The sequence below is a fragment of the Pseudophryne corroboree genome, chromosome 4, assembly GCF_028390025.1.
Source record: "Pseudophryne corroboree isolate aPseCor3 chromosome 4, aPseCor3.hap2, whole genome shotgun sequence".
NCBI lineage: Eukaryota > Metazoa > Chordata > Amphibia > Anura > Myobatrachidae > Pseudophryne > Pseudophryne corroboree.
The window spans coordinates 144072298-144099377 of NC_086447.1; the positions used below are offsets into that span (position 1 = coordinate 144072298).

General features: G+C 46.2%; 1 protein-coding gene across 1 annotated transcript; it reads left to right on the top strand.

Moving 5' to 3' along the window:
- The first annotated feature begins 7694 nt into the window (after positions 1-7694).
- On the top strand, positions 7695-26817 carry ADI1 (acireductone dioxygenase 1). Its single transcript, XM_063915476.1, has 4 exons — positions 7695-8341; positions 15942-16061; positions 21930-22109; positions 25190-26817. Exons 1-4 carry the CDS (start codon positions 8111-8113, stop codon positions 25307-25309), a joined length of 651 nt encoding a protein of 216 aa, XP_063771546.1. The 5' UTR covers positions 7695-8110; the 3' UTR covers positions 25310-26817.
- Positions 26818-27080: the final 263 nt, after the last annotated feature.

Below are 27080 nucleotides of genomic sequence, written 5' to 3' on the forward strand. Positions count from 1 at the left end.
TCCGGCACCCAGAACAGGTATCTAAGGTGGTCTGCGGCCTTTTAAGGCACCCTGTACAGCTATCTAAGGTTGTCTGGGTGTCCTGCACACCATTCCGGCACATGAAACAGCTATCTAAAATGGTCTGCCTCCTGTTCCGGCACCCGGACCGGTTGTCTAAGATGGTTTGAGCCCTGTTCCGGCACCCGGAACAGGTATCTAAGGTGTTCTGCGCCCTATTCCGGCACCCTGAACAGCTATCTAAGGTTGTCTGGGTGTTCTGTACACCATTCCGGCACCTGAAACTGCCATCTAAGATGGTCTGCATCCTGTTCCGGCACCCGGACCGGTTGTCTAAGATGGTTTGAGCCCTGTTCCGGCACCCAGAACAGGTATCTAAGGTGGTCTGCGGCCTTTTAAGGCACCCTGTACAGCTATCTAAGGTTGTCTGGGTGTCCTGCACACCATTCCGGCACATGAAACAGCTATCTAAAATGGTCTGCCTCCTGTTCCGGCACCCGGACCGGTTGTCTAAGATGGTTTGAGCCCTGTTCTGGCACCCGGAACAGGTATCTATGGTGGTCTGCCCCCTATTCTGGCACCCTGAACAGCTATCTAAGGTTGTCTGGGTGCCCTGCACACCATTCCAGCACATGAAACAGCAATCTAATGTGGTCTGCATCCTGTTCCGGCACCCGGACCGGTTGTATAAGCTGGTCGGCACCCTGTTCCGGCACCTGGAACAGGAATCTATGGTGGTCTGCCCCCTATTCTGGCACCCTGAACAGCTATCTAAGGTTGTTTGGGTGCCCTGCACACCATTCCGGCACATGAAACAGCAATCTAATGTGGTCTGCATCCTGTTCCGGCACCCGGACCGGTTGTCTAAGATGGTTTGAGCCCTGTTCCGGCACCCGGAACAGGTATCTACGGTGTTCTGCGCCCTATTCCGGCACCCTGAACAGCTATCTAAGGTTGTCTGGGTGTTCTGTACACCATTCCGGCACATGAAACCGCTATCTAAGATCGTCTGCATCCTGTTCCGGCACCCGGACCGGTTGTCTAAGATGGTTTGAGCCCTGTTCCGGCACCCGGAACAGGTATCTAAGGTGTTCTGCGCCCTATTCCGGCACCCTGAACAGCTATCTAAGGTTGTCTGGGTGTTCTGTACACCATTCCGGCACATGAAACCGCTATCTAAGATGGTCTGCATCCTGTTCCGGCACCCGGACCGGTTGTCTAAGATGGTTTGAGCCCTGTTCTGGCACCCAGAACAGGTATCTAAGGTGGTCTGCGCCCTATTCCGGCAACCGGAACAGCTATCTAAGGTTGTCTGGGTGTTCTGTACACCATTCCGGCACATGAAACCGCTATCTAAGATGGTCTGCATCCTGTTCCGGCACCCGGACCGGTTGTCTAAGATGGTTTGAGCCCTGTTCCGGCACCCGGAACAGGTATCTAAGGTGGTCTGCGGCCTTTTAAGGCACCCTGAACAGCTATTTAAGGTTGTCTGGGTGTTCTGTACACCATTCCGGCACATGAAACCGCTATCTAAGATGGTCTGCATCCTGTTCCGGCACCCGGACCGGTTGTATAAGATGGTTTGAGCCCTGTTCCGGCACCCAGAACAGGTATCTAAGGTGGTCTGCGGCCTTTTAAGGCACCCTGTACAGCTATCTAAGGTTGTCTGGGTGTCCTGCACACCATTCCGGCACATGAAACAGCTATCTAAAATGGTCTGCCTCCTGTTCCGGCACCCGGACCGGTTGTCTAAGATGGTTTGAGCCCTGTTCCGGCACCCGGAACAGGTATCTAAGGTGTTCTGCGCCCTATTCCGGCACCCTGAACAGCTATCTAAGGTTGTCTGGGTGTTCTGTACACCATTCCGGCACATGAAACCGCTATCTAAGATGGTCTGCATCCTGTTCCGGCACCCGGACCGGTTGTCTAAGATGGTTTGAGCCCTGTTCTGGCACCCAGAACAGGTATCTAAGGTGGTCTGCGCCCTATTCCGGCAACCGGAACAGCTATCTAAGGTTGTCTGGGTGTTCTGTACACCATTCCGGCACATGAAACCGCTATCTAAGATGGTCTGCATCCTGTTCCGGCACCCGGACCGGTTGTCTAAGATGGTTTGAGCCCTGTTCCGGCACCCGGAACAGGTATCTAAGGTGGTCTGCGGCCTTTTAAGGCACCCTGAACAGCTATTTAAGGTTGTCTGGGTGTTCTGTACACCATTCCGGCACATGAAACCGCTATCTAAGATGGTCTGCATCCTGTTCCGGCACCCGGACCGGTTGTATAAGATGGTTTGAGCCCTGTTCCGGCACCCAGAACAGGTATCTAAGGTGGTCTGCGGCCTTTTAAGGCACCCTGTACAGCTATCTAAGGTTGTCTGGGTGTCCTGCACACCATTCCGGCACATGAAACAGCTATCTAAAATGGTCTGCCTCCTGTTCCGGCACCCGGACCGGTTGTCTAAGATGGTTTGAGCCCTGTTCCGGCACCCGGAACAGGTATCTAAGGTGTTCTGCGCCCTATTCCGGCACCCTGAACAGCTATCTAAGGTTGTCTGGGTGTTCTGTACACCATTCCGGCACCTGAAACTGCTATCTAAGATGGTCTGCATCCTGTTCCGGCACCCGGACCGGTTGTCTAAGATGGTTTGAGCCCTGTTCCGGCACCCAGAACAGGTATCTAAGGTGGTCTGCGGCCTTTTAAGGCACCCTGTACAGCTATCTAAGGTTGTCTGGGTGTCCTGCACACCATTCCGGCACATGAAACAGCTATCTAAAATGGTCTGCCTCCTGTTCCGGCACCCGGACCGGTTGTCTAAGATGGTTTGAGCCCTGTTCTGGCACCCGGAACAGGTATCTATGGTGGTCTGCCCCCTATTCTGGCACCCTGAACAGCTATCTAAGGTTGTCTGGGTGCCCTGCACACCATTCCGGCACATGAAACAGCAATCTAATGTGGTCTGCATCCTGTTCCGGCACCCGGACCGGTTGTATAAGCTGGTCGGCACCCTGTTCCGGCACCTGGAACAGGAATCTATGGTGGTCTGCCCCCTATTCTGGCACCCTGAACAGCTATCTAAGGTTGTTTGGGTGCCCTGCACACCATTCCGGCACATGAAACAGCAATCTAATGTGGTCTGCATCCTGTTCCGGCACCCGGACCGGTTGTCTAAGATGGTTTGAGCCCTGTTCCGGCACCCGGAACAGGTATCTACGGTGTTCTGCGCCCTATTCCGGCACCCTGAACAGCTATCTAAGGTTGTCTGGGTGTTCTGTACACCATTCCGGCACATGAAACCGCTATCTAAGATGGTCTGCATCCTGTTCCGGCACCCGGACCGGTTGTCTAAGATGGTTTGAGCCCTGTTCCGGCACCCGGAACAGGTATCTAAGGTGGTCTGCGGCCTTTTAAGGCACCCTGAACAGCTATCTAAGGTTGTCTGGGTGTCCTGCACACCATTCCGGCACCTGAAACCGCTATCTAAGATGGTCTGCATCCTGTTCCGGCACCCTGACCGGTTGTCTAAGATGGTTTGAGCCCTGTTCCGGCACCCGGAACAGGTATCTAAGGTGTTCTGCGCCCTATTCCGGCACCCTGAACAGCTATCTAAGGTTGTCTGGGTGTTCTGTACACCGTTCCGGCACATGAAACCGCTATCTAAGATGGTCTGCATCCTGTTCCGGCACCCGGACCGGTTGTCTAAGATGGTTTGAGCCCTGTTCCGGCACCCAGAACAGGTATCTAAGGTGGTCTGAGCCCTATTCCGGCAACCGGAACAGCTATCTAAGGTTGTCTTGGTGTACTGCACACCATTCCGGCACATGAAACAGCTATCTAAAATGGTCCGCCTACTGTTCCGGCACCCGGACCGGTTGTCTAAGATGGTTTGAGCCCTGTTCCGGCACCCGGAACAGGTATCTAAGGTGGTCTGCAGCCTTTTAAGGCACCCTGAACAGCTATCTAAGGTTGTCTTGGTGTCCTGCACACCATTCCGGCACATGAAACAGCTATCTAAAATGGTCCGCCTACTGTTCCGGCACCCGGACCGGTTGTCTAAGATGGTTTGAGCCCTGTTCCGGCACCCAGAACAGGTATCTAAGGTGTTCTGCACCCTATTCCGGCACCCTGAACAGCTATCTAAGGTTGTCTGGGTGTTCTGTACACCATTCCGGCACATGAAACCGCTATCTAAGATGGTCTGCATCCTGTTCCGGCACCCGGACCGGTTGTCTAAGATGGTTTGAGCCCTGTTCCGGCACCCGGAACAGGTATGTAAGGTGTTCTGCGCCCTATTCCGGCACCCTGAACAGCTATCTAAGGTTGTCTGGGTGTTCTGTACACCATTCCGGCACCTGAAACTGCTATCTAAGATGGTCTGCATCCTGTTCCGGCACCCGGACCGGTTGTCTAAGATGGTTTGAGCCCTGTTCCGGCACCCAGAACAGGTATCTAAGGTGGTCTGCGCCCTATTCCGGCAACCGGAACAGCTATCTGAGGTTGACTTGGTGTACTGCACACCATTCCGGCACATGAAACAGCTATCTAAAATGGTCCGCCTACTGTTCCGGCACCCGGACCGGTTGTCTAAGATGGTTTGAGCCCTGTTCCGGCACCCAGAACAGGTATCTAAGGTGGTCTGCGCCCTATTCCGGCAACCGGAACAGCTATCTAAGGTTGTCTTGGTGTCCTGCACACCATTCCGGCACATGAAACAGCTATCTAAAATGGTCCGCCTACTGTTCCGGCACCCGGACCGGTTGTCTAAGATGGTTTGAGCCCTGTTCTGGCACCCGGAACAGGTATCTAAGGTGTTCTGCGCCCTATTCCGGCACCCTGAACAGCTATCTAAGGTTGTCTGGGTGTTCTGTACACCATTCCGGCACATGAAACCGCTATCTAAGATCGTCTGCATCCTGTTCCGGCACCCGGACCGGTTGTCTAAGATGGTTTGAGCCCTGTTCCGGCACCCAGAACAGGTATCTAAGGTGGACTGCGCCCTATTCCGGCAACCGGAACAGCTATCTAAGGTTGTCTTGGTGTCCTGCACACCATTCCGGCACATGAAACAGCTATCTAAAATGGTCCGCCTACTGTTCCGGCACCCGGACCGGTTGTCTAAGATGGTTTGAGCCCTGTTCCGGCACCCGGAACAGGTATCTAAGGTGTTCTGCGCCCTATTCCGGCACCCTGAACAGCTATCTAAGGTTGTCTGGGTGTTCTGTACACCATTCCGGCACCTGAAACTGCTATCTAAGATGGTCTGCATCCTGTTCCGGCACCCGGACCGGTTGTCTAAGATGGTTTGAGCCCTGTTCCGGCACCCGGAACAGGTATCTAAGGTGGTCTGCTGCCTTTTAAGGCACCCTGAACAGCTATTTAAGGTTGTCTGGGTGTTCTGTACACCATTCCGGCACATGAAACCGCTATCTAAGATGGTCTGCATCCTGTTCCGGCACCCGGACCGGTTGTATAAGATGGTTTGAGCCCTGTTCCGGCACCCGGAACAGGTATCTAAGGTGTTCTGCGGCCTTTTAAGGCACCCTGAACAGCTATCTAAGGTTGTCTGGGTGTCCTGCACACCATTCCGGCACATGAAACAGCTATCTAAAATGGTCTGCCTCCTGTTCCGGCACCCGGACCAGTTGTCTAAGATGGTTTGAGCCCTTTTTCCGGCACCCGGAACGGCTATCTAAGGTGGACTGTGCCCCGTTCCGGCACCCGGAATGCTATCTACGGTGATCTGCTGCCTGGTCCGGCACCCGGAATGGCTGTGTAATGTGGTCTGGATGTCCTGCACCCCGTTCCGGTACACAAAATACCTATCTAATGTGGTCGGCGTTCCGGCACCTGAAACAGCTATCTAAGGTGGACTGTGCACCGTTCCGGCACCCGGAATGCTATCTACGGTGATCTGCTGCCTGGTCCGGCACCCGGAATGGCTGTGTAATATGGTCTGGGTTTTCTGCACCTCCTTCCTGCACACGGAACTGCTATCTAAGGTGGCCTGCTGCCCATTCCGGCACCTGGTACGGGTATCTAAGGTGGTCTGTCTGCCCTATTCTGGCAACCGGAAAGTGCTCCCACTTTTCTGGATTTTTTAATAGTCCCCTCATCTCCGGTCCTTTTTTTGGTTACAGTGCCAACCCCTGTACCTCTGCCACGGACCCCTTGCCTCTATCTCTCAAAATCTTGCAGCCTTCTGTCTTCTCCCGTCTCTTTTGTCAGGCAGCATTGTGTCTTCATTATAGCAGATGCACGATGCTGCCAGGAGCCAGGAATTGGCGCTGCTATATCAGTGCTTATTTCTGCAGGGGCAATGGCAATACACCACTGGCTACTATGTGGGACATACGAGGGGACAATGTGGCCGGTGCTCAGCTCCGACCATGTAAGCAAGCCCGCCAACTGACTCCTCCAACACATACCCCGCTTGCCCCACCCTTATTACGCCCCTAATTGTTGTAGGCTGTGGGAGCTATTCAGAGTGGGTCGCAGAATTTTTTCACACACAGCAAAATCTGCGACCATAGACTTACATGCTGGGGGCCGCCCAGGATAGGGCAAGGCCGCCCAGCATGAGTGGCGCCAAACTGCGATGTGCTCACAATTTAATTGTGAACGCATCGATTAGAGGCCGACCCCTGCTTGTGCAGCCTGGCTGTGTAGACAGGGGCACCGCAACCATTTTTCCATAAGCAGGAAATGCAGGAGACATCATAGACCTGCCCCCAAAATGTCCATGACACGTCTGCGTTTCCCGATGTCGTCTCCCGCAATGCCGCGTCGCCACCAATCACCTAACGATCGCGTTCTTCTGAGAGAAGGGTCGCGCACGCGCATTATGTCTGTTGTGCATGTGCAGACCCTATGGACGTGGCCCAGTGATCAGTCATAGCGGCCCGGGAGGGGGGGGAGATGGGGCACAGCAGGAACCACATCCTGGCGACCCCCGTGCTATAATGGAAGCAACTAACAAAACTATTTTTCTTTTCTAAACTAAATGGAGGGGGGGGGGGGGGGGGGGGGCGACATGTACCAATGTGCCCTCCAACCCTTCAATGGGTAAGGGGTAATTCATAACTTAGCATATATCATACAGTATTTCAGACTGTACATGCCCCCCCCCCCCCTCCATATGCAGCAAGTGGCTATATATATATATATGTGTGTGTGTGTGTGTATACATATATATATATATATGTATGTATATATATATATATATATATGTATATATGTGTATATATATATATATGTATGTATATATGTGTATATATATATGTATATATATGTATGCATATATATATGTATATATATATATATATATATGTATATGTGTATATATATATATATATATATATATATATATATATATATATATATATATATATATATATATAAATAAGTAATGATCTGTATGCAGAACAGCACAAGTATCTGCTGCTCCCCCCTCCCTCCCTATGTCCGGGCAGAGCAGCAGCAGCGGGGTCTGGAGACTGTAATCTCTCCCCGCACACAGCAGCGCACGGACCAGTTCGCCCGTCCTCTGTGTGTGCAGGGCAAAGTCACCCGGGAGCAGCAGCCGCAGCTTCTTGAAAGGAGCCGGCTCTAAGCTCTCGCTCCCCGTTGACAGCCTGTCAGTCACGCCCCCCGGACGGACGCGCGCACACAAAACTCCTCAGGGGTCGCTGCAGGGAGCGGGTCTCGTCCGGCGTTCCGGAAGTGAGAGAGAGAGAGAGAGTGTGAGTGTGTGTGTGTTTAAACATGAACACGCACTATGACACCGTATTTAAAAAACCCCCATGTAATTTGCATATAAAAGGAAGTTTGTAAACATTGATCAGAAGCTACGTAGTAAGATCCTGTTCTATCCCTTTGTACAACTTTGTAATAATAACCTTATTAGAAAGGAATATATAATAGATAGCAGGTGGAACCCCCTCAATATCTGGTTATCCCTGCCTGTGAATTGTGTGATAATAGCCACGAGGTGCCAGTTACAGGGCACAGGTACAATTTAGACCCGTGGGCCATGACCTGTTCACGAAGAAAGATAACCAACACGATGGCGGCCCGACCCCTGTGCAGCGACACATTCTGGTAGTGGCTTAGTTGGATGAGCTTGTGTGTGCAGCAGTGGCCCGGGGCGGTTCTCTTTCTCGGTGTTGTGTGTGAAGCGCTGAGTCAGTGTGCCGGACCCGGAGTAAGAGGACACGGAGCCGGCAGCATGGTGCAGGCCTGGTATATGGATGACTCGGAGGAGGACCAGAGGAAGCCTCATCGGCTGCGGCCGGAGCTCCCGGTGTCAGTGGAGGAGCTGCGGGCGCTGGGGGTGCACTCCTACCAGGTGAGACATTGTAACAGGCGGCGGTTCCATACCTGTCCCCGGCGTTCTAATTGTTATCCAGGGACGTTCCACAGAGGTAATGACGGGTTACTTAATAGCACTGTGATAATAATCGTCTTCCTTTATTATTGCACTAATTGCCACTAACTCCTGAAGAGTAGAGAAGACTGATAGGTATCAATAAGTTATGCAGTGTATCAATATTGACAAATAGATCTTTGCAAGAACCCCTTGTGACCCTTACTAGGGCCTATGTATTACTGATCGCAGCAGTGACACAATTAGTAACAGTCCGTCACCACTGGCTTATTTATTTTGTACAAAACTGCCCGGGCTATATGGGGGTAATTCCAAGTTGATCGCAGCAGGAAATTTTTTAGCAGTTGAGCAAAACCATGTGCACTGCAGGGGGGCAGATATAACATTTGCAGAGACAGTTAGATTTGGGTGGGTTATTTTATTTCTGTGCAGGGTAAATACTGGCTGCTTTATTTTTACACTGCAAATTAGATTGCAGATTGAACACACCACACCCAAATCTAACTCTCTCTGCACATGTTATATCTGCCTTCCCTGCAGTGCACATGGTTTTGCCCAATTGCTAACAGAATTCCTGCTGCGATCAACTTGGAATTACCCCCCATGTACTAACTAACTCACAGGGACGGTGGGATCTCTCCATGTGAGTTACATCTGGGGATATTGGAGCAGGGCTGTAACTAGTAGGGATGGGAAACATTCAGTGGTGCAAGTAGAAATATTTTCTTAGTGGTACTGAGTGTCAAAAAATGGGCGTGGTCACATGCTGCTAGTGGGAGTGGCTACATGACACTAGCGGCGTGACCACACGACACAGCTCCTTTTTTTTTTTTATCTGGAGGCAAGGCTAAAAATATATAGTAATGCCTCCAGTATATTAGAACTATATAGTGATACCTCCAGTATAATAGAAATATATAGTAATGCCCCCAATTTAATAACAATATATAGTATTGCCTCCAGTATTACAGGAAATTACAGCCACTGTCGCACTCCCAGTAACCCTGACAAAGTGGGAGGAGCCGTCATGCTGCCAAGTACCATGGTCTTGTTGCTTTGTGGCACATTATAATTGTGGTAGTGGGTACTGCGTACCCGCTGCCAAATTCTTAAGGGTACTCCGTACCCGCATACTTGCACCACTGGAAACATTTGATATTTCATCTGAACCATCAGATATATGGATCCAGTGTTCAATGTTTAACCCTGCAATATTGAGGATCCAATGTTTCCTCACCATTGCTAGATTTCTCCCCCAATGTTTTTATCAATTTTCCAATGTGTTTTTTTTTGTTTTGTTTTTTAAATCTTTTTTTGTGTGTCTTTAAGTGTGTGGTGCTTTCACTGCTTTGGGCAGCCAGCTCACGCTGGGGCATATTTGTCATAAAAAAAATTGTGCAATGAGAATTTTTATTTTTCAATTCTCACAGTATTCTCACACAATTTTTTTAATGATTCACCATGCCAACAGAAGAAAATTGTGATAACTTTCCCCTCTGAAGTAGCAGCATCCCCCTGCCGACTGCTGCAGCACCCAAACCCTCCCGTCTCCTTGTTCTACGGGAACAAACCCCCCTACACTACCCCCTGTGTACCCCCCTGCCAGCACCTGTGTTTGCATGCATGCAGAAGGGAACTCTCTCACCCGCATCTAATTGCCGGGCTGCAACAAGCGACTGCAGCTGCGGTGCTCCCCATTCTCTACTCTGCACAAGCTGCCGTGTAAAAGGCAGCTTGTGCTGAGATTCGGAAGCTAATTGCGAACAGTTTCAACATCAAACTCCTGAAAAAATACTTTTTACAGAGTTTGATGAATGTCACAATTTCTACATCTTCTGCGAAGTGTAGAAATTGTGCCATTTTACGCATAATGTATATGCCCCACTATCCTTGTTTTATATTTAATAACAATTTAAGAGACTGATACAAAACAGTAACAACTCTCACTGACTGGGCTTCTGTGTGTGCTACTGCTGCTAGGGGTGGAGGCTGACAGAGTGAAAGACACTCTGGTCAGCCAATCAGCAGCAGCACATAGGTCATAAACAAAGTTATTGGACCCAGCATATGCAGGGTCACTTCACGCTCCGCCCCCTCTTTGCCCCATCCTGTCCTCTATTGGGCCCTACACATTTAACGATCCGCCGCCAAGCTGCCCGACGGCGGATACGGCCGACGGGCGACCCGGCGGCGCGCGGGGGAGGGGGGGGGGGGCAGTGACGGGGGGAGTGAAGTTTCTTCACTCCCCCCCGTCATTCGGCTCCATAGAAGTGCAGGCAAATGTAGACGAGATCATCCATATTGGCCTGCATGCACAGCCGACGGGGCACCAGCGATGAACGAGTGCGGGGCCGCGCATCGTTTATCGCTGGTGCCTCCACACTCAAAAATATGAACGGTATCTTTGTTCATTAATGAACGAGATCGTTCATATCTTTGAGAATTATCGCCCAGTGTGTAGGGCCTTTATGTCCTCAGGGCGCTCTGGTCAGCGTTGCACTCAGCCCCTCTCTCACAGTCTTCATCCCGCTCCTGAATCTGACACAATGGGGTCTATTCATGAAGCAGTGGAGAAGTTGCCCATTGCAACCAATCAGCTGCTATCTATAATTTTATAGAATGCACTTTATAAATGTAACCTCAGCACTGATTGGTTGCCATGGGCAACTTGTTCACAGACTCACTTCTCCACTCTTTTCACTGCTTCATGAATAAACCTCTGGAGAAGAATTTTGATAATGTGAAAGATTCCTCCAATGAGCTGGGTTGTAACTTACAGGGCCAGCGGTTATTGCAACCGCTGTCTGTGCAAATTCTATTTAGTATATAGAGTAGTGGAGATATATTTGTTAAAAAAGAAAGTCAGTCACAATATGGACTGTTAATAATCTTTGCATTGCTGCGATTATTAATACATAGAACCCTAAGTGACATGTGTGACCGCAGTAAATCTGGCCCTAGCCCACACAATGGGTGGTCTTCAGTATGCCGAATGTCGGGATCCCGGCGCACAGTATACCGGCGCCGGAATCCCGACACCTGGCATACCGGCAGCTATTCTCCCTCGTGGGGGTCCACGTCCCCCCTGGAGGGAGAATAAAATAGTGTGTCGCCCGTAGCGCGCCACCGTGCCCGCAGCGTGGCGAGCGCAGCTCCTTTGCGCTCGCACCGCTGTCGGTATACCGGCGGTCGAGGGCCGGTATGCTGGTCGCCGGGAGCCCGAGCGCCGGCATACCGTACTACACCCTTAAGGAAAGAGAATTTGCCCTGTGCAGAGTACTTTGATCTCACAGTGAATACAGCTGTGCCGTTATCCTTTGATGAAACTAATAGGACTGCATGCAGATTTATTTATTTATTTTAAATAAAGGGTTTCAAATTTGTTACCGTTTATTAGACATGGCGATGTTTTGGTATCATATCTACATATAACAAGATATACATTTGTTTTCTTTAAATATCTAATTATATACAAAATAGCGAGTCTCTTCCATGGTTATATAATAACAAATATTACTATTTTTTTTTTTTTACACGTTGCAGTCAGGCATCTGACCAAGTCATAAGACTGACTCTGCTTCCAAATTCCCAAGTTACTTTGCATCTGGAACAAACCATGTTGCAATGCATGGGGGTATCAATGCATTTATTTGTTTTCATGAAGGTTAAATACTGGCTGCTTTTGCATGTAGCCCACAATTACTCCACAACTTTATTTTAGGCTTGAGCTACAGTAGGACATGTCCCTCTCATATCTAATACCCCTTTCACACCGCCTGCGGTGGGTCACACCCGGGAGCCTGACAAGGGAGCTCCCAGGGTGCGACCCGTCTTAAGCGCCTCGCCGCCGCTGTCTGTAACCTGGCATATTGCCAGTTTGGTAACGTCAGTGGTGACTCGGTGGGGGCGGCGCTTGGAGATCACATGATCTCCAAGCACCGCTTGTACACACAGTGAACGGGAAACGGGTCGCATCGACCCGGCTCCTGTTCACACCGCACAGCAAGCTGGGTTGAACATGAGTTCAACCCTGCTCACTTCCAGGGTTGAATTACCGGTATTTTTTTCCCTGGTACCTTTCAGACCGCACGTGAACACGAGTTATTGCGCTCGTGTGCCAATAACTAATGTTCATAGCTGGCGGTCTGAAAGGGGTATAAAAGTCTCTCTGCACATTTAAATTTGCCCCACCTGCAGTGCAACATGGTTTTACCAAGATGAACAGTTACTTGCTTAATTTCCCAAATCAGAATCTGCCCCAGAGTTGCCTATACGTGTACCCACATTGTGTCCAGAGGTGCCATTTTGCAAAAGTAGCCACTTTGTTACAGATAAACTGGAGCAAAACAGAAGACCAATACGGAATATTGGCCCCTCATTGACACAACACAACCATTACAGTAAAAACATGAGATTGTACAATTTATGACAATTGTCCAGAAGACAAATATGCATCTTGTTTGGAAAGTGTGATTTATAACAACTTTCTCTTTTTAGCTTCAGGATGCAATGTAATTGACTGTGAATGGCTGTTTAATAAATTAATTTGCCTTGGATGGCTCATTAGCTGAAGCTCTACGTTACCTGGCATTGTCGCACCATCATAATTTACTTCTGATGATTTCTCAACATCCTGATCTAATGTAAATGTTAAATGCACTTAAGGTCAAATTTGGACTTAAAGCATTTTTTGATTTAAAGGAAGAAAAGACACACACACACACACACACACACACACACACACACACACACACACACACACACACACACACACACACACACACACACACACACACACACACACACACACACACACACACACACACACACACACACACACACACACACACACACACACACTTTATGCTAACAAATCGTTTTGTCTCCAAGGCCAGACATTTGTGATATTTCTCATTCTTGTTAAACTGCTACAAAAACACAATCTAGTATTTATTTTCAGTTGCTTTTCGTGACGTAGACAATTTGCCATTCTAGACTCTTCGGAAAGCTCTCAAAATCTTATCCTTGAATAGTTTATTTTTAACATATGTATAAAAAACAACAACATTTTTCTCAAGGAATAAATCTAGTATATACATCTAATTGCTGAATGTGAGAATGTAGCATATCCAGGATTCTATCAGCAGTGTAGGAAAGTACTAAGGAATTTTAGAGTGATTCAGCTTCAGGTACCAACTAACCTGAGTGGGTTCTGCACGGTTGGCAAAAACTGGCATCTGTCTACAAAACATTCCCTAAACAGCGTTGAAGGTTATTTGGGATTGTTATTTCTTTGCAGAGACTGACTACATACAGTACACCAAATTCATCCTCTCTCTCCTACACCAACCCACCCCCCCATCCCCCCCTCTCGCAAAACCTTTTCCCTGCCCAGCCAAATACCCCTCCCCACATCTCCCTCATAGTGGACAACATCATGCTCCCTCTTGTTCCCCATGCCAGCTTCCTTGGTGTCATCCATGACCTCTCATTCTGTTCCTATTGCTGCCCCTCCACAATAGTGCCAGAATACACAAGGCTAGATGCATCATCGCTTGGAGAGTGATAAAATGGAAAGTGAAAAAGCACCAGCCAATCAGCTCCTAACTGCCACGTCACAGGCTGTGTTTGAAAAATGGAAGTTAGGAGCTGATTGGCTGGTACTTTATCACTCTCCATTTTATCACTTTCCAAACAATGATGCATCTGGCCCACAATGTCCTCACTCAGAGAGTAGGGAAACCCTAATCAGCTCACTTATAATTTCCAGTCTAGGTTACTGTTGCCTACTCCTTACTAGCCCTCCCCTCCTCATCCTGAATGCTGTGGGTAGGCTAATCTCCCTCTCGCTGATCCACCCTGTGTATCCCATCCACACCAGAAGTTTGTTCAAACTGCCCGTGACTTACAAACCCACGCGTTTCCCCTCCCTATATCACTGAATTTATCACAAGGTCCCCCACATCTTGACCACTTGCTCTGCTTCCGACCGTTTCCTCTGTTCTCCTCCCACCTATAAGACTTCTCCAGTGCTGCTCCGCACCTGCTCCCTCCTATCCTTGCCCTATCAGGCTCTCCCACTTTATGCATACTTGCTTCTCCTAGAGCCTCATTACCTCTCCCACTACCCATCATTTTGCTCCTACTGTCCTATTATTACTCCTCCTTCTATTATTTAATGTCCCTGGGGAAGGGCCTCCTGTACCCCCTCTATCCACTGTACATTGTATGTACCTATCTTACATTCTGCTCCTTTTATGCTGATAATTTACTCGCATACACTGAATTCACACCAGTAACTGCTCACATTCGGTGTGGTATAAGTTGCCGGCGACCGGGTCCCCGGCGGCCAGCATTTTGGCGCCGGGATCCCGACCGCCGGCTTGCCGACAGTGGGGCAGGCGCAAATGAGCCCCTTGCTGGCTCATTGCGCTCGCCACGCTGCGGGTATGGACCCCCAAGAGGGAGAAAAGGTGTCGGTATGCCAGTTGTCGGGATTCCGGCGCCGGTATACTGTGCGCCGGGATCCCAACAACCAGTATACTGAATACCACCCCTCACATGACATATTCTTATGTAGTACTGTATATGTCTGTGTGAGTCAGATCTGCATGAGGAATGTACAGCACTACACAATCTGCTGTGCCCTATCAATAAAAGATGATACCTAAACCTACCATAAAGTCTTACTATCTGCTGCTCCAAATTGATGATTTAATCGGGTAAAATGAGGGTGACTTCCTGGAGCAGTAATGACGGATTATATTCTTTTAGCCTCCCCTGCTCAGTATTAATATGTACGTTACACCTTTGATTAAGATCACAAATGTGTGCATTTGGGGTGTCCTTAGAACTGCTTACTGTAGTCACATTGCAAAATATTGCTTCAGTCTCTAAGGGCCTAATTCAGCATGGAACGTGCTGCGGCAGTGTTCGCATGCTGAAGCCCTTTGAAGTGTGTGCACAAAGTGAGATGCAAAAGCCTCTGCCTGATTTGAAAGACGAAGGCATTCGCGGGGTGAGATGGGGTGTCAACTCGGAGTTGGGGCACGGTCTGGACAACGCAGGCGTGTCTGGACCATTTGAGGAGCGGGCTACGGTGGCTGCATGATGTCACATGCAGCTGTTGCGACCTGCAAACATGGTGGTTAGCTGCCTGCCTTCGCATCTAGGCTGTGTAGGCAGGGGGCTACCCTAAACATGCAAAAGCATTGTCGCCGTGTGATGCTTTCACATATTTGCGGGGGAGGGGGGGGGGGATCCAGCGTGTGGGGCGGACTTGCTCTGTGCTGGGCGCCCCCTCCCCCACGTCAGGGTAATGGATCATAGATGTGTGTTTTTTCGTGTGTAATAGCCACACCCAGTCCTTAAGGGCACTTGCATTGCCTATCCCACAACAGGCGGACACTTTAAACTATTTACCAGACCCACTTCAGATTCCTAAGCTGATTATTTGTTTTTGGGAAACCAATAACACCTGTCACTGAGGAACTATTTGGACATGCTGCTCTTTTATACTCACTGCTGCAATACATGTCTCCTTTCCTTTTCCCCTGACCAGTTGGACGCTGATAACTACGAGGCTGACCCAGAGCTGTCCAAGATTCGGAAAGAAAACAATTACTCTTGGATGGATATAATCACTATACACAAAGACACGCTGCCCAATTATGAGCAGAAGGTAAATTGCACTTGGCTGCTGTGACCGTTCCGACTTGCAGGTGCAGCTACAATGCAGCACGTCCCGGGTATCGCGGAATATTGTAGTTTTTCCCTGTTCCCTACATTGAAAATTAACTTGACGCTACATCTTAAATTGTGAACCGTTGTTTAGTATATAGAGTCATCTTTACATGACATCTAATAAGTCTTATAATAAAGAGAACAATGGCAGATGTCAGTGTGGTCTAGCACATGACTATAAGCTATACTTTCCCTGGGGCATTCAGATGATTGACAGGCCCACGAGATTGTTGGCCAATTATCAGCATGTAAAGAGCTGCTCTCAGTCAGGATAAGGCTTCATTTATGCTTCAAAAAATGTTCCAAAGCAAATTGAGTGTGTATTTGTAGATTTAGCCCAAGTCTAGCCAAAGGTGAACTCCCCCCAATAGTAACTTTAACAAGTTTTAGCAGTACAGGTTGAGTATCCCATATCCGAAATACGGAATATTCCGAAATACGGACTTTTTGAGTGAGAGTGAGATAGTGAAACCTTTGTTTTTTGATGGCTCAATGTACATAAACTTTGTTTAATACACACAGTTATTAAAAATATTGTATTAAATGACCTTCAGGCTGTGTGTATAAGGTGTATATGAAACATAAATGAATTGTGTGAATGTAGATACACTTTGTTTAATGCACAAAGTTATAAAAAATACTGGCTAAAATGACCTTCAGGCTGTGTGTATAAGGTGTACATGAAACATAAATACATTCTGTGCTTAGGCTTGGGTCCCATCACCATGATATCTCATTATGGTATGGAATTATTCCAAAATACGGAAAAATCCCATATCCAAAATACCTCTGGTCCCAAGCATTTTGGATAAGGGATACTCAACCTGTATTACTGAATGTACACTTATTTATGGTCATGCTAATGAGTAAATTCTAAAGCAAAAAATACCAGTGTTTACATGTTCCGCATTCAAAGCACATGTACAGTGTGTGTGTGTACAGTTGCAAGAAAAAGTATGTGAACCCTTTGGAATTTCCTGGATTTGTGCATAAATTGGTCATAAAATGTGTTCTGATCTTCGTCTAAGTCACAACAATAGACAAACACAGTCTGCTAAAACTAATACCACACAAACAATTATGTTCTCATGTTTTTATTGAACACACCATGTAGACATTTACAGTGCAGAGTGGACAAAGTATGTGAACCCCTAGGCTAATGACTTCTCCAAGAGCTAATTTGAGTCAGGAGTCAGCCAACCTGGAGTCTAATCAATGAGACGAGATTGGAGGTGTTGGTTAAAGCCTATAAAAAACATACACCAGTTTTGAGTTTGCAATTCTCAAGAAGCATTGCCTGATGTGAATCATGCCTCGCAGAAGAGAGCTCTCAGAAGACCTACGAATAAGAATTGTTGACTTGCATAAAGCTGGAAAGGGTTACAAAAGTATCTCTAAAAGCTCTGATGTTCATCAGTCCACGGTAAGACAAATTGTCTATAAATGGAGAAAGTTTAGCACGGTTGCTGCTGTCCCCAGGAGTGGGCGTCCTGTAAAGATGACTGCAAGAGCACCGCGCATAATGCTCATTGAGGTGAAGAAGAATCCTAGAGTGTCAGCTAAAGACTTATAGAAATCTCTGGCACATACTAACATCTCTGTTAACGAATCTACCATATGTAAAACACTGAACAAGAATGGAGTGCATGGGAGGATACCACGGAGGAAGCCACTGCTGTCCAAAAAAAACATTGCTGCACGTTTGAAGTTTACAAAAGAGCACCTGAATGTTCCACAGCACTACTGGCAAAATATTCTGTGGACAGATGAAACCAAAGTTGTTGTTTGGAAGGAACACACAACACTATGTGTGGAGAAAAAAAGGCACAGCACACCAACATCAAACCTCATCCCAACTGTGAAGTATGGTGGAGGGGGCATCATGGTTTGGGGCTGCTTTGCTGCCTCAGGGCCTGGACAGATTGCTGTCATCGACGGAAAAATGAATTCCCAAGTTTATCAAGACATTTTGCAGGAGAACTTAAAGCCATCTGTCCACCAATTGAAGCTTAACAGAAGATGGGTGATGCAACAGGACAACGACCCAAAGCACAGAAGTAGATCAACAACAGAATGGCTTTAACAGAAGAAAATACGCTTTCTGGAGTGGCCTAGTCAGAGTCCTGACCTCAACCCGATTGAGATGCTGTGGCAAGACCTCAAGAGAGCGATTCACACCAGACAACCCAAGAATATTGCTGAGCTGAAACCGTTTTGTAAAGAGGAATGGTCCAGAATTCCCCATGAACGTTGTGCAGGTCTGATATGCAACTATAGGAAACGTTTGGTTGAGGTTATTGCTGCCAAAGGAGGGTCAACCAGTTATTAAATCCAAGGGTTCACATACTTTGTCCACCCTGCACTATGAATGTTTACATGGTGTGTTCAATAAAAACATGAGAACATATATAATTGTTTGTGTGGTATTAGTTTCAGCAGACTGTATTTGTCTATTGTTGTGACTTAGATGAAGATCAGAACACATTTTATGACCAATTTTTGCGCAAATCCAGGAAATTCCAAAGGGTTCACATACTTTTTCTTGCAACTGTGTTTGTGTATTATTATTATTATCCTTTATTTATATGGCGCCACAAGCGTTCCGCAGCGCCCAATTACAGAGTACATAAACAAATAATCAAACAGGAAAACAGCAACTTACAGTTGATGAAAGTATAGGACAAGTACAGGGTAAATAAACATAGCTACATCAGCAGATGACACTGGAATAAGTATCAGGTGGCAGAAGACTGCTGGATTTGGTGCAGTTGAAGATTAAAAAAGTAAGAAAAAGGATAAGCACATGAGGGAAGAGTGCTCTGCTCGTGAGAGCTTACATTCTAAAGGGGAGGGGTAGACAGACAGGGGTGACACAGACGGGGTACATAGAGAGCGTGGAACAGAGGGTTAGGATGAGATTTGGCTGGGTTTGGTGAAGAAGTGGGTCTTGAGAGCCCATTTGAAGTTTTGTGGAGAGTCTGAGGGGGAGAGGAAGGGAATTCCAGAGAAGTGATGCAGCACGTGAAAAATCTTGGAGGTAGGAGTGGGAGGAAGTAATCCGTAGGCAGGAGAGTCGGAGTGCATTAGCAGAGCGAAGAGGACGGGTGGGAGTGTAAAGGGAGATAAGGTCAGAGATGTAGATGGGAGAGGAGTGGGTGAGGGCTTTGTAAGAGAGTGTGAGAAGCTTGAAATGGATTCTGAAAGGGAAGGGGAGCCAGCGAAGGTCTAGTAAGAGAGGAGAGGTGGACGTAGTGTGTTTGGTGAGGAAAATGAGCCGAGCAGCAGCACTGAGGATACATTGGGGTGGAGAGAGGTATTTGTCAGGAATGCCAATCAGGAGGAGATTACAGTAGTCCAGTATGGAGATGACCAGTGAGTGGATAAGGGTCTTAGTAGCATCCTGGGTCAGAAATGGTCTGATCCTGGAAATATTTTTTAGATGAAAACGGCAGGTTTGTGAGAGGTGCTGAATGTGTGGTTTGAAGGAGAGGGTGTGTGTGTGTGTATGTATGTGTGTGTGTGTATATATATATATATATATATATATATATATATATACACACACATAATTTAGACAAAGTCCAAAAAATAGCCACTCTCCAAGTCACTTTTGAAATTTGCTTAGAACATTTTTATACCATACTCACAGTACCAGTAAATGCAAGGCTTCACAGGGTTTGCATACAGACATTGTGCAATGTTTCGGTTACTAACTAACCTTTATCAAGCTTTTCATCATTATAAGCCATCAACAGTAGCAACAAAGCAGAGTCATTGCAGCGGTATTAACCGCAATGACTAACCAGCTGAATGTCTGTGATCTTATGCTACAGATGGTTGACCTGGCCAGGGACTGTCTCCTTATGAATTATGCTGGACTTTTAGCCTATACAGGTTGTCTTTGATATGTGCATTGTTGCCGAGGACCAATGTGTTGTTTCCTTTACTATGAGCTGCAGCTTAACATGAATGTAAACACTGGAATACAATGGGTGGTCTTCAGTATGCCGACTGACGGGATCCCGGCGCACAGTATACCGGCGCCGGGATCCCGACAGCCGGCATACCGACACTTATTCTCCCTCGTGGGGGTCCACGACCCCCCTGGAGGGAGAATAAAAAATAGTGTGGCGCGCCACCGTGCCCGTAGCGTGGCGAGTGCAGCGAGCCCGCAAGGGGCTCATTTGCGCTCGCCACACTGTCGGTAAGCCGGCGGTCGGGCTCCTGGCGCCGGTATGCTGGTCGCCGGGAGCCCGACCGCCGGCATATCGTAGTGAACCCGAATACAATAGTGCTGAGAAATCTATTTGAGGCTACAATAAAAATCTCTGATCCTTGATTGAAGAAGAAATTTGTTAATTATGTGAGAGTGCACCCGCCACTTCGTGGAATCCTGTGTGTGTGTGTGTGTGTGTGTGTGTGTGTGTGTGCGTGTATGTATGTATGTATGTATGTATGTGTGTGTGTGTGTGTGTGTGTGTGTGTATATATATATATATATATATATATATATATATATATATTAAAGAAAAGGTGCTGGTGTAGTCCTTTGGTATGTAAAAATGTTGGTTATACAATAAAACAATCGTAAAAAATGACTTTTTTATTATATAAAATACAGTAAATATAACTGTTTCACAATTTGCCCAAGATAACAATATGATATTTCGTACAGACAATAGTTGTGTTGGTATTAGTCCATTTTAATCAAACAACAACATGATGATTATTCTTCCTTGAAGGAATTACAAAATCGCTGTCTTAACCCAACGCGTCTCGTCCTACAGACTTCATCAGGGGTTTATTATAATCAAGGAATCACAATATGGACATACATCTTAGTGTGTCTTCAAAGGCAAATAAAAATATTAAAATGATATCGAACCAAATTTCACCACATGGGATACCAATGAAATGTTTGTTAGATGTGACCCATTTAATGATTTTCCACTGGGCCAAACCCGATTCAGAATTACATAAGTGACTGTATTCAAACCAATTGAATTAAATCTAGCCCATAAAGCAGCTTTTCAATGAACAACGCCCAGGAATAGATTTGAAAAAGACGGATAACTTTAATAGTACCTCTCCACAGTTAGCAACACTCCTAGCTGCTGTAAGATTAGAAAGTGCCTTCACATTACAGTATAGCGGACACCTGCCATCTGATCGCCTCTTAGGCAATACATGGGCCTGACCCCTCCACAGAAATGGGAGGAGCTCTGAAGCAGGGAAGCCCACCAGGGATATGAGCGGCCTCCACCAGACCAGTCCGACCCTGTGCCCAACATTCAGTGAGGAAGATGCAGATGGAGTCTTCCTTCCCTTACATCCAGTGGTGACTGTGGCTCTGCCCCCAGTATACAGTGCTGTCAGCCCACCTTTCCAGCTGCTGCTGATTTGTGGCATTGAGGGTCTAATCTCACAATTTTAATAAATATGGTGATAGTGTGTAGAAAATGCTGTTTTCATAGCAACCAATCAGACCATTGCTTTCATTTCTAAGCTTGTACTTTGACCTGTGTGACTGAGCTGTACTGATCAGTGAGAAGAGAGTTGTGTGAGGCTGCACATCCAGATGGGAATGCTGTGCGTTTCCTTAGTGGCCCCAGTTAATTGCCGTCAGTGTTTTTTTTTTTTTTTTTTTCCATTTTAAAAGGACTGTTAATAAAACCAGCTTGTTGCCGTGAGAGCACTTATAGTAATTTTCTACTTACCTGAGTTACTGACATCTGAAGGAAAGCGTTACATTTTATATAACACTGTATATGCTTCACAAGGTGCTTAAAATACTTCTTCCTTCCAGCTGAAAATGTTTTATGAGGAGCACTTGCACCAGGACGACGAGATCCGCTACATCCTAGAGGGGAGCGGTTACTTTGACGTGCGAGACAAGGAGAACCGATGGATCAGGATATTTATGCAGAAAGGAGACATGATAACTCTCCCGGCCGGCATCTACCATCGCTTTACACTGGACGAAAATGTACGTAGTGCGGATGTATCATTTAGTATTTACTAATAAAACCTAGAAGTAATAGGATGGGGCTAAAATGTTCCTAACCCATTCCTGATTGGTGAATTACAGGTAGCACGTATAAACAAATGTATCGAAGTACACGCGTTTGCTAAACACATCCAATTGCACAAATGTCTATGGTTCAGAGGTGGAACGTATCTAAATTCTTGATTATAGAATAATATTCGCCCTGTAATCGTTTTCATTGCAGAACATTCTGACTTGGATCCATTGGATTCTCCCTTTGCATTCAGTAATATCAGACTGATTCGTTAATAATAACAAATCAAAGGTATCTTCAAAGTTAATTCCAGATTGACAGTTAAAAATATGAACATAGAGATGGTGTAGAGCACTCATCGATGATGGTATTAGTGGATCCCCACACTTCGTGAAAGCCGGTGGGTCTAGTGGTGAGGGCAGGAAGCTGAGGCAGATACATGCGGGGCCTTACAGGCAGTACTATTTGTTCTAGATCAGGGCTGGCCAAACTGGTCCTCGAGATCTACCAACAGTTCACATTTTCCAGGCCACCTAGCTGGTGCACAGGTGTAGTAGTTACTAATTAAGATTTGCTGCATTCATTCCTAACTACTACACCTGTGCACCAGCTAGGTGGCCTGGAAAATGTGAACTGTTGGTAGATCTCGAGGACCGGTTTGGCCATCCCTGCTCTAGATTAACTGGATATAATAGTAGCTGGTTTCTTGTTTTATATCGAGTTTGTGTCCGTTCTGAAAATCGAGTAGATGTAGAGCTAGATGTATCATCGCTGGAAGAGTGATAAACTACCAGCTCCTGTCATTTTTCAAACAGGGCATGTGACATGGCAGTTAGAAGCTGATTGGCTGGTACTTTTTCTCTCTCCAGTTTATCACTCTCCAAGCAATGAAGCATCTAGCCCGTAATGTTTTACACTAGCCTTTGTAGAGCTTGGTATCCTAGATTTGTAAGGCTCCGCAGTGCATGACAGCATGGAAGTATAAGATGTTCATATGAACAGGGACAGAGGAGGCAGACAAAATAAGTGCAGACATGCAAACAAAGGGTAGGGAGGGTCCTGCATGTGAGAGCTTACATTCTAATTGTAGAAGGGCACAGCTGAGATCAGAGGAGTTAGTGAGTTGGGGGCACTTGTGACGTTCATATTAGTGTGGTTAGTATTTTACCCCAAAAAAGAGTCAACATTTGAAGACCATGGAATCTGATCATTATGGTAGGGAGTCTCCTGAGGAGCCTTATCTAAATCTCTCTGTACTTTACATCTGCCCCACCTGCAGTGTAACCTGGTTTTGCCCATCAGTGTGCTTTTTTGATTTTCTAACAAAACTGAATAACCCCTTAAGTTATTAGTGAAAACCAATACCTTCAATGACAAAAATCCCTGTCGGGTCATAAATGTATAAAAAAACACAGGGCCTGATTCAGTTGTGCGATGGGATCGCCGGAGGTGCGGGCAAAGTGGTTCTTATCTGCTCTCAAATTTTATGTTTCTATAGCAACCAATCAGATTTTAGCTATTATTTCTCAATTGCACACTGGAAAGCAACAGACAGAATCTACTTGGTTGCTACAGACAACATCTCCACTTGTCTAGAAGCTTTAGCAAATCTATCCCTCAAACCTACCTTGTAATGAGCGATCATTAAGGGCCGGATTCCGATTTGTACATAATAGCCTACGCTGTTGTGATCTTTCAGGCCAGGACTTGCTATCATCGCAAGTGAAGCTGCCGCCCAGAAAAGGATATAGACGCTCACCGGAGCCATCGCAAGGGCCTCAGCAAATGAGTACATACACAGCACAAGTGAGGTGCTGGTCACGCAAGCTGACAGTGACAGTAGTAACGCTGGGACCATGTTTCTCTACATACATGATCTCAGCTAAAGGCAGATACACGACCCAAAAACGACTGTGACATGCCTAACCAAAAGTACAAAGAAGGATAAACTTATCTGGCGCTACTGATAGGTTAAAGGTCCATACGAATAATCCTTCAGTGCATATCAATCATGAGGATTTGTATCCACCCAAAAGTAAAACAAAGTTACATATAGTGAAGTACAGTTTTTAATTCTGGTTTTAGGTAAATAACAGTTAAAATGAATTATATATAAAAGCTCCACACACAACTACATGAATAAAATGAAAGTCTTAATGACTGTGATTGAATGAATTACCAGAAGCAAAGAACTGACAAATCAGTTCAATATCAGCATATGTGTAGTGGGTTCCGGATTCCCACAGATCTTATATCACCGCTGAAACCGCTTGCCTGGACTTCACCTCGTCACTGTCACCTCGACCACCAAGTATCGATGTCCCTGCTCCAACGCGTTTCCACCTCTCAAACTGAGGTCTTTTTCAAGGAGATTCCGGGCTTGTGAAACTTTACTCCTGATGGCTGGAGTGGATTAGATTCTTGCTAGGTGCAGGAAGGTGTCACACTCTGTTCGCACATATCAAAATTGGATTTCATGTTGTGCAAGATGTCTAACCAAGCTTCAAGAAGTGAATACTGTTGGTTTGTGCTTTTAGACAGCATAAATACAAGTGAATATATATTTCCTAATGCATAAAATTTAATGGCAACAGACCACCCTATACCTCCATCTCTGTTTTGACCATTGACTGTGACATGCCTGCTTTTTTGCCGCCACCCTGCCTGCGTGCGGCATCGTTAAGGTACCCTGGCATGTGCGCAGTGCGATCGTGGCACACATGCAATTACCACTAATCGCTCAGTTGTGTGAACATTGGCATTGCGCACAAATCGGAATAAGGACCTAAGTGCTGTGTGACACTTGACTTACTGTCAGCCAATAAAGGGTTAAACAAACTTACATGAAGTATAATTTGACATGTACTATTATAAATGTTTCTCGGACACGTAACTAACCGAAGTCCATTAATGAATGAGACTGAAGGAAATGTAATAACGCTCAGCACGGTGAGACTATGGGCAGGAGATGTGGGATGCTATGTATGTTTGTGTTCCTTGTACTCCCCAGGTCTGATGGTCACTCCTTGTCTCTCTTCCTCTCTAGAACTACATCAAGGCAATGAGACTGTTTGTTGGGGAACCCGTCTGGACACCGTACAACCGCCCTGCGGACAACTATGAAGCTCGGGCAAAATATCTACACTTTTTGACCCAGACGGCTTAAGTCTATAATAATATTTTCTATCTTTAATACTGTGATTAAACAATATGGTTCTACAATCAATACAAGGATGTTCCCTAGAATATAAATCAGAAGCCCTTTAAAATTACGGTTAAAAATAAATATATATATATATACACACACACACACACACACACACACACACACACACAGTTAATCACTGACAGATCTGTAATGTCCCCAGACAAAAAAAGTGACAGCAATATACCGCTGTTTATTATGTCTGGTAATCACCTACATGAAATGGAGGCAGCCATTTTGCGGGCTATACCATTGTGCAGTCTATCTAATTAAAAGCAGGAAAACTAAAATAAAAAACCCTGTGGAGTGGGTTTTATCCACAGCTGTGAGATTATCCTATTCAATTAGAGGAAAGTGAAAATCACCTCATATTTTTTTTCCCCACGCATTCCCAGAGCAAGTCTGAGAAACCTGTTTCGCCTTGCACTGAGTGCATTTTTTTAAAATTGGAAAGCTCGGGTATCGGGAGTGCACGTAATCCAAAAGTGGGTGTGATGTCTGCATGATTTTTCTGCGGTAAAAACCTTGCGGCCAAGTAGACTGGGCTCATGATCATTGATAGCAACCTGCACACCTAGGCAATATAAAAATGTATTTAATCCACACACAGACAAAACGTGGTCACAAACCAATAGTGCCTTGAGCCATTAAAGGGTTAAAGCAAGAAAACTACTCATCAGAAGCCTGTTTTGTGTGTTACTTGGAGGTTGGACGTGAAGAAATAAAATCCGTTAGGCATGGGCTTTACAGATTTACCTGGTAACTCATTTCCTGTACATTAATAATTCATGGCACGCTATAATTAGACTGTCTGACAGGTCTACACTGCCGCTTCTGTCAGGTGGGAAGGGAGCAAACTGGAGCATGAGAATCGCTTGCGTCATTCATGCTCCAGCGCTCTGCGTGGCTGGTACCTTAGACTGCTGCGTGTATCATACCTTCTTTTTCTATATATAATCTGTAAATCTTTTCTGTCATTATATATATATATATATATATATAGATTGATTTTCTATTTGTATATAAAGTAAGTATATATTCTATTTCTCATGATGCTTTAGGACATTAGGCAGAGATGTAACACTCAACAGGCAGGTCCCACAGCAGAATCTGGTAAGGGACGGTAACTCTGTCGAGCAGATGAGCTGCTTACCGCCTATAGCCTAGAACACCCTAATGACCGTCTACACAGACATAGCCTGGTAGAATCAAACTTCTACAGCGGGAACTGAAAGTCCTAAGCAGAGGCTAGTGTGACTCTTTTAGCACATGGGACACTGCGTATAAGTCGACAGTCTGGTCTGGCGTAATGACTGCGTGATAAAGCCCCACAATCTTGTAAGCTAATGCTAAAATCAGTGTCATTTTACTGACCCTGCACATGAATAACATTGTATAGCCAATCCTTCTGCTGTGATTCATTCTTACACACTGAGAAGATTGCAATAAAGGTTTATTTTAAAAAAAAATCTGAATCCTTCTCCAATTTGTAAACTTTCACCCTCAAGTGTAGAAGTGTTCATATGACAAACGCCTGTACATAAATACTGCTCAAAAAAATAAAGGGAACACTAAAATAACACATCCTAGATCTGAATGAATGAAATATTCTTATTAAATACTTTGTTCTTTACATAGTTGAATGTGCTGACAACAAAATCACCCAAAAATGATCAATGGAAATCAAATTTATTAACCCATGGAGGTCTGGATTTGGAGTCGCACTCAAAAT

Bases quoted from the DNA above. Each gene is read 5' to 3' on its own strand.
- ADI1 (XM_063915476.1), top strand. From the start codon at position 8,111: ATGAGCTTGTGTGTGCAGCAGTGGCCCGGGGCGGTTCTCTTTCTCGGT. The intron at 8,342-15,941 runs GTGAGACATTGT...TCCCCTGACCAG, and splicing joins TGGGGGTGCACTCCTACCAG to TTGGACGCTGATAACTACGA. The intron at 22,110-25,189 runs GTACGTAGTGCG...CTTCCTCTCTAG, and splicing joins GCTTTACACTGGACGAAAAT to AACTACATCAAGGCAATGAG.